Consider the following 12,354-nt stretch of genomic DNA (forward strand, 5'->3'; position numbering starts at 1 on the left):
CCGATTAATACATATTTGTGGGACGTGCAATGAACTTCACAAATTGATTAATTAATGCATTAATACACAAATAAAAATCTGGGCCATTAGTTTCGAGAAGACGCGCCAACAAAAAATTAACAAGATTTCAATCACTACATAACAGTAATCATGTTAAGTTATTTTGCATTATTTTGGGGCTGTTTTTATCTGTTTTTCCTTTTTTTATTTTATTTGAAGAGTAAAATTATTTATTGATTATACTCCATGTTGCTACATATTGATAATAAAATAGTAACAAATATATATTTTATAGGATGTCTTATTTGTGATTTTCGTTTATCCAATTTTTTCTTTTTTTTTTCCATTTTTCTTTTTTCTCCTCTCTACTTATTTTTTCTTCCCAAAATATGATAATGACAATCGAATTCATTTTTAAAAATCAAAAGTATCAATAGTTTACTGAAAAGGAAGCATCGCCTGAAAATATTGTTCAACAACACATAATAAAACTTTCATGACAATAATAGAGCTACTTTATTCAGGAGAATAAATCTTTACATCAAATTTCACGATTGTTTCATTCGTGAATGTTGCAATCCTAATTTCTTTACTCATAAATGGTAGTTTCTCGAAGTGACGAACAAGAACGTGATGTATCATGTGTTGTTGAAACTTGAAAGTTATATAGCAAAGATACAACTATTATGAACCCATAAATGTTGTGGAAATACATTGGAGAATGACCAAAGTTTTATAGTACTACTTGTTTTCAGAATTTTGTAATTTTTCTTAGTTTTATATTTTAATTTAATCATGTATTCAATTTAATTAAAAAATATACTATAATATACTAGTATAAAATAAGAAAAAATATTAAAAAAAGATGAATCATATGAATTGTAGAAGGGATTTCATAGATAAGTGGCTGAGTACAGTTGACAGCAGATAAGTAAGACAGACTAAATAATGGAAAAAAATAGTGTGAACACAGCGCAGGAATAATCAAGGAAAAGGAATGACTGATTTTTGGTTGTTAAATATACGTCGTTTTTCTTTGGACTATCAATATTGAAAAATTAGGAAAACACATTATTCATTGATATCCATATTCCAATTCCGGAATTAAAATTCAGGTACTCAAATTTCCTTTTTAGGTATTGTATGGAATTGAAAGGACAAAAAATTACCATAACTGAACACACACAACTCTACACATTTTATCTATCATTTTTAACATATCAAAATTTGCAATATCTCTGAAAAAATCATTGGATGATGAAGATTTCTTGTATTGATAGAAAAGCCTATATTTCAATCACCAGTGTCCATTCTAGTTCTTTCCATTGTAGCATACTAGTACAATATATTAATGTATACATCATTTTTTTTCTAAATTTAAACATAATACGATAAAATTATGGGAAACATAAGCACTCACTCACTACTACTGTAGGAAAAATCCAAGCCCCTTGCAAAATGCCGTCAATTCAGTTAGGATACGGGACGTCAAGCACCAACCTTTTCGAAAATATTTCCTTTTAAGAGCATCCGCAATGGGCGTGGGAAGATGTGCCGGATCGCTTGGAGAAGCCTGGCCCACCCCATTGCCATATTTAGTTTGTATTTGTCCACAATTGTTACACATATTTCTCTTGTTTTCAGTTTCACTTTTTTTTTTCTAGTTTTTAATCTTAAATTTTGGTTTAGAAATGCTTTTTCTGATGAAGATAATTATTTCGCAATTAAATTTAGAGCTAGACATTTCAAAATTAGGTTATTATAGTATCAACTACTTAGTCTACTTTTTATCACAGCAGCATAGTTTTAGTCACTTTTAATCACAGAAAGACAAGAATAGTTTAAGAGGTTTTTGCAGATTAAGAGAGAATTTTTATACCAACTCCAACAAGATGAATAGGAAGAAATAACACTGACTTTAACCATTATAACAACCCTTGGAAAATTCACCAAAAAAAACTGTTTTGAGATTCACAAAACAGAATTACTTGCCAATTTGTTTTCATTTTTGTTGGCATACACTCTCCACGCCCTAATGTTGCTGAACCTTAACCATCAAAATATGCAAACTGTTAGATGATGCTGATCAAGACAAAAGTGTATTCCAACAAGAAAATGCAGATCAAGTATGAATAAATACAGCTAAGCCTACCAGACACATATCAGGAGTTTGCACCTGGATCACTGATCACACCAAGAAAATCGTCTTTTATGGTGCCGATGCAAAACTGCAAATACAAAAAAAACAAAATATTACAGCCGGTAGAAAGTCATGCCGATAGATAAACAGAGGGCATACAATTTCTGTTGCATCAACTCGAGTTCCAATTATCTTCAGCCTAACTTCACTTTCTTTCTGTATTTTGACCTGTCAATCATTTGAAAAACCAACCCAAGGGCATGATGATTATTGCGTAAGAAGATCAAATAACAAGTTCTTGCAGTCGAAAAAGGACAAAGAGGGCTACATACAGATCCATCAGAAGTAGTGTAATTTGGGATATCACCAGCTTGGAACTCCATATCATCAGGTATCAACTACATATTGAAAATAAGATGGTGAAAAGTTTACATTTGGGTTGAAGGATTTTCACTATGCGAAACATCACGAGTTTATAGTGAGGTGTTCAAATTGGTAGAAGAGAGTATGCATAATCAACTAAGGTAAACAGAGGAGCATAGCTGAAAATAGTAACACAACACCATTTTGTTAAGTTGCAACATAACTATAAACCAATGCTGATAACAAGTACTGGATCAGATCATCCTAAGAAATGCTGAAATGAAAGATATGCCAAAAAACAAAAGTAAAAAAGTGAAATAACAGACCAAAACAAAACCACTTACATGATTTGATACAAAAACTTGGACAGGACCTGCCTCAGCAAAAAATCCCATCTGAAAAAAAATTCATAGTATGAGAAGAAATGTATAAACGCATAGCACAAAATCATGACGGGACAACAATCATACATATGACCTTGTTAACCATTGTAACAACAGCTTCCAGAATCTCTCCCTTAAAAGGTCGAAATACAACACACTGGTACTTAACCGGGAAAGTAACAAATCCAGTCCCATCACGAATCAACCCTTTCCCAACATTGTCAATCCCAGTTATTGCAACAACAAACCCATGGTGACCACTGCCATAACACAAATAACAAGTACAATATGTGAATTGTGCTATCCTCTCTTTCTATAACATCAATGCACAAAAACTTGAAAAGAAACACCAATGTAGAATCGCGATTGTGTAACCTGCAAGTGCCTTCGACGTCTTTCATGAGCTTGGTCACGAGCTTATCCCGGAGATCACGGCCAAAATGACGAGGGTGTAGTTGCATGTTTCTCTCCAATACCATGTGGAAAAACATCCTTTCGATGATTAGACTAGAACTAGTTTCTTCACTAGAGCTTAAAGTTTGCAGTTTGCACCATATTGGTAAGATCATTTCATAAAAATTCAAACTTGCTTGTATGATACCATCATGTACATAAATATAAACACAATCAATTTCAGGTTTGGAAAATTACATATCGTTATACAAGCATTGTGTATGTACAGTTAATGCCAAGGTATAACCATCAAAATTGCTACTGAAACTAGTACTACGAATTCTTTTATCACAAACATAACGTTCAATGTCCAACCTCATCTATCATTTACTGGAATTCGTCGACTCAGAAACAACACTAATCAAGAAAATCTTTTTCTTCCATGTTAAAATTCTAATATCTTGTCCCACATCGGCTTGGTGATGATCCTAGCTTCTCTATATAAGTGTGGATAACCCTGATCCTAGCTTCTCTATATAAGTGTGGATAACCCTCCCCCCACATCGGCTTGGTGATGATCCTAGCTTCTCTATATAAGTGTGGATAACCCTCCCCCTTATGAGGCCTTTTAAGGGGTGAGTGGCCCATTTCTAATATTCCAAATTTTAATTTGTGCTCCAAAAAAAAAGAAACGAAATTGGGGTAGAAGATTACCGCAGGTTTAGATGTACGGAACAATGAAGCGGCGCGTTTGCTTTGCTATGGCGACCTCTCTTCAATAATTCAATTCAGCTTGTCGATTTCCCGGCAAAAACTACTCTGTTTAGATTGCTGGGCCTCTCACTATAGGGTTTACTAGAATATCATTTACTAGTATTAATTTAGTTTTAAGTCATCAAATGCTAAATTACTTTCTAAATTAAATAGTTGTACGTTGTTAATGATTTAAAATTTGAAGATGACTGGTCGGGCATTTGATAAAAAAAAGTCTCATATTCGAATTACATCAATGCTATATACGGAGTATATGAAATGAGGGATAAAATCACAACAATATGTATGAATTAATGTTTACCATATCAAAGTATATAATAAAACTACAAAAAAAAAAAAAAATCAACAGGATTGAATGGTTTCAAGCTCAAGAATGAAAAATGTTGAACAAAAGATAACACAAATATATTCATGTTATTTAAAATATTTCACCAGAATTTGCACAATTATCAATCTCTAACCCTTTGCAAACTATACATCAAATAATCCCATTTCTTTAAAAGCTCAAACTTAAACAGTATATCAGTGATCAGAAGATAAAACAGTTTCTGAATCTATCAATCATACAACCCCTCTTGGTCCCATATATCCACCAGAAAATCAACCATTTCCTGCAAAACATAATACAGGCGTCGATTTAGTTGGAAAATCTATCACGAAATGCGTCTTGAGTAAGTAGCAAGAACTGCTCGAGTAACTCACAGAGAGAGGAACGGGCTGTGGGAACCGCTTGCTTGTCCCCAGCAGGTTCTCATAACTTGCATTCCAACTATACGAGCGCCAAAGAATCAGTGAATGTGACAGAAAACTATTTCAAGTGCACTAAAAAAGTAGTCAAGGAAGCATAAAAAAAAAACTAACAAGCATCTATTGTGTATGAAACATTAGCCAAAAATGTAACATGCTATACAGATTTTAAATTTTCTACGAGGGACACATGGGCGCATCTGTCCTAATTAAATCCTAAGTTGTGAATGATAAATTCTAATTAGGGATCCATAAATCCTAATCACAATTAATTAACTCTAATTGGACCGGAGTTTTTGCATTTTCAACTAGAACTGTACATCTGCAAAAAAGAACCACATTTCAAGATGTCTCTGATAAGAGGTTTTGTCTAGACTTCTTATCCATGTTAATGGCTCGGAATAAACCCAGGAGCACATTCATGCATTTGGCTAAAGTCAAGAACAAGGCGAGTTAAAGTACCTTAATACAGGTTCTCGATTTTTTTTAGGGGTTTGGGACTTCTTAGTTCCGACCCATTGAGCCCGGCTTTGGTTCCATAGCAGCAGACCTGAACCCACAACAGTAATTTTTAAAACATGTTAATAACCGATCAACTTTACTTTCATTTTATGAATAAGTGCCAAATAGATAGAACTTGCCATGATTTATAAACTCTGGAGGGTTGCTAGCACTGCCACTGCAACTGACACTTTGATTTGAGACGCTGATTGATGAATAGCTTCTCTGAGACTGAAGCGTGCTGTTCTCCAACAAATCACACGTGCTGGTGCTCCAGAAGTCGTCTGACATGCTTTGTTTCTTCACCAGCTGGCCTTGTATTCTTAGTCCTTTTGATGGTTCGTCCACAGCAGTGATCGGTTGAGATTTATCACAGCAACCAATACAACTTCTGTGCTGTTACAAGCGATGTTTATACACGTTTTCCATAAATATAGATGAGAAGACAATAGAGGTTTATGCTAGATCAGGAAAATAAGCAAAAAAAAGGAACTGTCACAGATTCCTGTTTGGTGATACAGCTCCGTAGTCCCTACACATTTTGACATTCTAAATTTCTTATCTTTCTTTCTCATAACTGGCTGAAGGAGCATCAACTTCAAATGCTGACCTTTAACCATTCATGATGGATGTTGACATCATCAAATGTGCGTTAAATGCGGAGACAGTCAATTTAAGCCTCAAAGATTCTTCGAGAGTAACTAACAGCATTCTATGACTATAACAATCATACCTTTCTCTGTGCACCTTAACTTGTTCAGTTTGGTAAGTTAATTTTGCCAACCAAATGAGATGTGGAAAATTTCATGTGACTATCCATTATTTGCCTCTTAGCTCATGTTACTTTACTTTGTGGTTGCGAAAATAACCAACAACACACAGTTGTAGGAAGAAAGCAGAATTTTTGGTGGATAAGTGACTGACAATCAATCCTTTGAATCAAGGAAATATAATGTACGTATAAACTTAATAAACCAATCAACACTATGGAAAAGTTGATCGAAGTCAATTTATTATCAATGCTACGAAGAATTTGGAAGATCAATAACTTATTGTTTTTAATATTTCGGGTACATTTATAGCCCTAGTCTTATAGCACTAAAAAGAAAACTGGACCCCCCTTCAAATTCTGCCACTGCCGTGCTTATTTTTTTCAGCTCTAAATTTAAAAGTAGATACAATGAAACTACATGGTTTGGGCTCTAAACTTAAACTGAAAATAAACAATACATATACTTATCCAACCCTTATCTAGAAACCAATCACAGGTACATAATTGGAACAGCGTGACATTTCCCACCACACAGAAATATGAGGAAGAATTATATAGAGGTCCAATGGACTTTGTTAGCAGCTTGGATTAACCATTTTGGCAAAGCAAGAATGAAAGTCAGAGTTCCTAGCAGGTTCGTTGTATCATTGTACCAAATATGAGGAAGAATGAATGGTTGCGGGGAGGCCCCATAGACCCGGGCGTTACACAGGGGGTTGTTATTTGATTATCAGAAACCAATGTGCTAAAGCTTCTTAACTTTTCCTATCAAATTCCCATTTTGTGGGTGATGTTATTTGAGTATCAGAAACCATTGTGCTATGGCTTCTTAAATTTTCCTAGGAGTACTAAATTCCCATTTTGTGGGTTTCAATGGCTAACATAATTTATTGGCAAGATCTAGCTAAAAAGTATTCAGTTGTTTGAAGGAGCTCGTTGACAGAACCAATAAACATGTCGAAAAAATTGGAAAATACAGAATTCCAGAGTCTTACAAATATTGTGACAACCGCCAAATTTATTTAAAAAGAGACACACTGAGAGAGAACATTACATGCTAGTAAAATATAACTATAAAACTTAAAGTCTCAACTGCCACAATACTTAAACTGAGTTACATCCCCTACCTGGCATATTATTTGCTTTTTCTTTAGTTTTGAGCTCATGTAAAACCAGTCTTCACACCTCAGAAAAATACGGCCAGAGTTAACTAATTCTCTACAATTCACTTGGGTTCTCCTTGAGTTTATCATATCTAGCACTACCTCCCCCAATTTAAATAAATGTAGAGTCTCTGATCTCATCCTGAACCACAGCTTGGAGCATCAAATAGGAGGATTAAGATTTAAAATAAATTTTTATCATGCAAGTGCTTATTCTCAATTTGGATGCCTATGGCATTGTCCATTTGATGGTCCAAAAAGGTATTGCGGATGGCTGCAATACGTGAATGGAAGTATAGCACGCACATATACAAATAATTTACATATTTGACGAACAAAAACCAATCTTACTTTCAAGCTTAACATGATTGTTGAAGTATAAAAGGGAAGACATTATATATTCAGAGACTACTGGTTGCTACTACTAGATCAATCAAGCGTTAACTGTGTTAGTCCTCTTTGCCTTTTCATAGGCATACATACAAAATTGTTGGATGAACTTGTACCACCTGGTAACCAAACCAGATACGTCTGATCATGTTATTAGTAATTAATGCAAAATTTCCAAATATTCCTTCCAAAGTAAACAACTTGGGTCGTCATTTATTCATGTAAGATTTCTCCACTGAGTTCATCCCGACACACTGGATCCACGATTCATCTAATTTCTGAAGACCGAGCCTCCAGGCTCCAGGTTACCAAATGAAGGGAGCCTCCTAAATTATTACTACCATTTATAAGTTTCCTATTCAAATTTATGATGACACTGTTTACCAAGTGACGAGTTCAAACCGAATCAGAAAAACAAAAATCAGCTCGATTTCCTACAAAACAGAACCATGATGCTTCCTAGATCACAATTTCATAATCTAAAACAGAGAAAGCCCATTGTCATCGCATTTTCAAACAAGACACACAAAGAAAAGGGGGAAAGGAAAGACAAAAATATAGATAAATCATACTACTCCATACAAACTCTAGTCATGACAAACTGATTCAATCAATTCAATAATCAATCATACAGTCGATCAAATAATAAAAATAATCGAAAATTAAAAAAAAAAAACTATAAAAAACAGATCAAAATGAGAGCACATACCCCATGCAAGCAAGGAAATGGCTGATCCAAGAACTGAACGAACTGTGCAACATCATATATCTAAACATAAACGCCCAAATAAAAATGCGATCTTTCTCCCAAATCAAGAAACCATCAGATTCCAATAGATTAACACAGACCCTGTTAATATTTCAACATAATCAGCATCAATCTCGTAACAAAATCCCTCAAAAACCTAAATAAAAAATGTCAGATTAGAATGATTTGGTTTACCTGAGAGAAAAAGCAGGCACCGCCGCAAAGAGGACTTTACAGTGCAAATCAAGATTTACTTTATATGTTGATATGAATGATATGATTACGGCCTTATCCACAACATTTAGACTCTAAATTACGACCCTTTTATATGCTTATACGAATGATTACGAAAGATGGGTGTCGAAATTGCAAATCAGTGAGTGTTAAAGATAAAGTTTTGGGAGAATGGGAGTTTGTAGATGGTGAATTTTTGGGGTTAGGTGACAGGTAATCATCTAAATTCTTTTCCTTTACTAATTAAACCACCAAAATCTTTTATTAAAAACACACAACAAAACTCCCAAAAATATCATCAATCCAATTATTTACATTTTATTCGGATCCGAAATACAGGTGGGTCCGTTCCAAAATTGGAGTCATGAATAATTTAAATAGCTCGATTTCATTTTTTTGGAATTAAAGAGAATCAACGAAATCAAATGGGTTCGTTCCAAATTGGAGTCAACTTAAATATTAGCTCGATATTTTATTTAATTAAAGAGAAACAAGTTCCTAAATTATCTCATGATATAAACCGATATTTTATTTAATTAAAGAGAAACAAGTTCCTAAATTATCTCATGATATAAACTCTAATATTTGAAGGGATGATAATGATAATTAATAATTTTATCAACTAAGCTTTTATCGTGTAGCTCGCTAGTTTTCTTTTACCCCTTCTCAAATTCCCCCTATTTAATTATAAACGGAAAAGCAAAAAAAGTAGACTAATAGTCGTATAATGATTGGCATTCCAATTTGTAGGCAAATTTAATAAAATATCACAAAAATAAGGAGGTTCATTTTCCCGACACCCAATCAGCCCGAAAAGGTTATTGGGCGGGCTGATTAAGCCCAACTTTTACGAGCCCAACATTGCACGAAGACCAAGTTCATCCAACTTTCTATTGTTTTATTTTTTTTTATACCATCAATAGATTTCTGTAACCTATTTTATGATACCAATATGGCAAATAGCATTAAAATTCGTACAAGCTGAAATCTTATCAGCGATAAAGTCCAAAATATCAAATATTCCCTCCGTTTTCTAAAAGTAAAACTTTTAAAATGACATAATCATGATCAGTTTTAATATAAAATTAATAAAATAAGAGAGATAAAAATAAATTTATTAATTAAAAAAAGTATGCACTTTTTAATTTTGAATTTTTTTTTCTGTTTATTAAGGTGAGACTCGATTTTCACTAATAATAAGAAAATTTTAATTATTTTTTCTTTTCATTCGTCTTTTACTTTGTCAACTATGCATTAAAAATCGTAGTCAATCAAAAGTGCATATTCTTATATAATAAGAGGAATTACAATAGAAGACTCGTGATCACATCATTCATTCCCTAGCATTACATAATGATTTTAAAAACCTTTTGTCACTATTTATTTATGAAATTCCATACTTAATACTCCGTATAAACTATAGTTTTAAATTATCCGAGAATCACGCTCAACCATCCATTTGTTCTTATTTCAACTTTTACAACTTACAAGTATACTATTTAAAACAAGGGAAATCGAATAATAACGCATGACAAAGATTTTGGCACATGCATTTAATTTAGTACAATATCCTCTCAATGTAGAATTTCAAATTTTGTTAGAGACTGAAACCTAACTGCTTTCTTGCATTGTCTAGAGTTTACTTCCCCATATGCACTCCTGCCAATTGGTTTGTCCAACAATCTTGTGACACTTGTCAGCATCTTATTGGTGGAATTATAAAAGAATAGGTCAATCATAAAAGTAAGTTGATGAACTAATGTATAATGCCCAATTATTGGCCTCTATGCAGTTGTTAAAGGGTGGGAAAGATATTGGCACATAGCACCTAGTCTTGATGTATTTTATATTTGAATGTAGACTTTTATTAGCTCACCTCACGCATTACTTATAAAAATTTATACAAATTTATACTAGCATGTATACCATACATCACACCCACGATAATAATAAAATATTATAACGAGTTGATTACATAATTATTCAAAATTTGCATTCAAAAGGCAACCCCAATTTGGGTTCTATTTGTTGTGTATCATGAGAATTGAGAACTACTAATGATAATACTAATCAAATTTGGAATGAGAAATTTAAAAAGATCATGTGCAAATTGCAATTCTATCACCGAACTCATTTTCTTACATGCAAACTCTCCAACAATCTTCATACACTAACACATCATCCTCGACCCCTTCAAATTGGGCAAGAAAATTTGGTCTTTGTACATACCTCAACTCTCAAATGGCCAAATCTGACCCTACCAAACTCATAGAACCATATTAACAAATGATGAATTTTTTACAAAAAAAAAGAGAGAGAGAGAAGATGATTTATCAACATGAATATGTGATCTTTTGGAGGACTCTATCTCTCAAAATGCCATTGTAAAGGGCCATTCTATTGGCTGGCATTTCTTGAATTTTCCTGCCTTTCTTTGAAGTGGTTGGATTTGAATATTTATGGAAGTTAGCCTTGTGTGATTTCCTATATTCTTCACTATTCCCAATTGGGTCCACCACATCTTCTGCAAAGTGCACCTTCTTCATCTTCTTTTTCTTTATTTTCTTCCCTCCATCTGCCCACATGCAATTTTTTAATTCAATTTATATATATATAATGAATAAATAAATATATTTTCCATGTAAAATGAAACATTACAACTAGAGTCTAAATAAAATACAATACATAAATAGTTGCATATATACAAAAAAAGCATTTATTTATCTTATCATGTTAGTATTCAAAGATCTCATCCATGATTCTTGGACAAAAAAAAAATTGAATAATTTTGGTAGTCGAGAAAAACTGTGTTTTCATTTCCCATTTAAGCATGCAGAAGGCAATCGAAAATTGGAAATTAAAGAAAATGTCAAACCTGAGGAAGGAAAATGGGAAGTGGGCTTATGGAGGCGGAGAGCGGCGAGGAGAATCACCGTGCCGGAAAGTGCCATGGCGGTGGCGAACACCACGCTCTGTGATGACAGAATCGAAGACATGAAGGCTGATGATCAGTCAATTCTGACCCTCTGTGTTAGAGAGAGAGAAGTGAGAAGTGAGTTGGTGATGGGATGTGAAGGAGAAGAGGGAAAATGGTTTATTTATTTAATGTGGAATTGAACAAGTGCTGGTGCATTTTTTATAATTATTTTGTCATTTCTTAATTATATTTTCCTCCATCTGTTTCATAAAAATACGAGAGTACGAGAATTAAGATAAAATTGATAAAGCAAGAGAGACAAAAAAGAGTAGTTAAAGTAGTGCTAATGGATAGTGTGATCCACATTATTAGTATTTTTGGTCATATGAGTTTTAAATAATTTAATATATATAAATAATAAATTGGAATAACTTTTGATAACTTTAATAAATTGGGATAATTTTGGATAACTTTCTATAAATGAAGATGCATATATTTTTATGGAACAGATGGAGTATTAATAATTTCGAAGGCTATATTTATTTCTTTGAGACGAGGATATATTTATTTTTATTTCTTTATTGTTGATCCTTTGGATGAGTTTCTTTTCTTAGACGAGGATATTCTGATTTTACTAATAGAACTAGAATTTATTTGTATGAGGTTTTTGTCTTAAAGATCTGATGACGTCCGAACCACTTTGAGTTTTTTGTGCAATACTAGTGTGCTATTTGACTTTATATATATATAGCTAATCATATTTCTAATAGGAGTAAGATTTAATCAAGATTATAAAATTTTAATTAGGCTGATCTTATGTAATTAGACT

At 33.1% G+C, this 12,354-nt stretch overlaps 3 protein-coding genes across 5 annotated transcripts; all 3 read right to left on the reverse strand.

The window, feature by feature from the left end:
- Positions 1 to 1,860: 1,860 nt before the first annotated feature.
- On the reverse strand, positions 1,861 to 4,142 carry LOC125191305 (DNA-directed RNA polymerase II subunit RPB7-like). Of its 2 annotated transcripts, XM_048088821.1 has the most exons (8): positions 3,994 to 4,142; positions 3,262 to 3,353; positions 2,981 to 3,146; positions 2,848 to 2,898; positions 2,473 to 2,538; positions 2,300 to 2,368; positions 2,153 to 2,228; positions 1,861 to 2,047 (listed from the first exon to the last, which is right to left on the reverse strand). In XM_048088821.1, the coding sequence occupies exons 2-7, from the start codon at positions 3,345 to 3,347 to the stop codon at positions 2,163 to 2,165; spliced, it is 504 nt and encodes a 167-aa protein (XP_047944778.1). In that variant the 5' UTR covers positions 3,348 to 3,353; positions 3,994 to 4,142; the 3' UTR covers positions 1,861 to 2,047; positions 2,153 to 2,162. The 2 variants fall into 2 exon arrangements, with proteins under 2 accessions (XP_047944778.1, XP_047944777.1); XM_048088820.1 differs by lacking the exon at positions 3,994 to 4,142 and having other exon boundaries at positions 3,262 to 3,481.
- A 294-nt stretch (positions 4,143 to 4,436) lies between these two features.
- LOC125191306 lies at positions 4,437 to 8,809 on the reverse strand. 2 transcript variants are annotated; one of them, XM_048088823.1, is made up of 6 exons: positions 8,570 to 8,809; positions 8,336 to 8,476; positions 5,442 to 5,692; positions 5,263 to 5,350; positions 4,756 to 4,822; positions 4,437 to 4,664 (listed from the first exon to the last, which is right to left on the reverse strand). In XM_048088823.1, the coding sequence occupies exons 2-6, from the start codon at positions 8,401 to 8,403 to the stop codon at positions 4,611 to 4,613; spliced, it is 528 nt and encodes a 175-aa protein (XP_047944780.1). In that variant the 5' UTR covers positions 8,404 to 8,476; positions 8,570 to 8,809; the 3' UTR covers positions 4,437 to 4,610. The 2 variants fall into 2 exon arrangements, with proteins under 2 accessions (XP_047944780.1, XP_047944781.1); XM_048088824.1 differs by having other exon boundaries at positions 5,442 to 5,697; positions 8,570 to 8,807.
- A 1,965-nt stretch (positions 8,810 to 10,774) lies between these two features.
- On the reverse strand, positions 10,775 to 11,659 carry LOC125186463. The gene is made up of 2 exons (XM_048082829.1): positions 11,484 to 11,659; positions 10,775 to 11,183 (listed from the first exon to the last, which is right to left on the reverse strand). The coding sequence occupies exons 1-2, from the start codon at positions 11,602 to 11,604 to the stop codon at positions 10,942 to 10,944; spliced, it is 363 nt and encodes a 120-aa protein (XP_047938786.1). The 5' UTR covers positions 11,605 to 11,659; the 3' UTR covers positions 10,775 to 10,941.
- Positions 11,660 to 12,354: the final 695 nt, after the last annotated feature.

Source organism: Salvia hispanica, chromosome 5, assembly GCF_023119035.1.
Source record: "Salvia hispanica cultivar TCC Black 2014 chromosome 5, UniMelb_Shisp_WGS_1.0, whole genome shotgun sequence".
NCBI lineage: Eukaryota > Viridiplantae > Streptophyta > Magnoliopsida > Lamiales > Lamiaceae > Salvia > Salvia hispanica.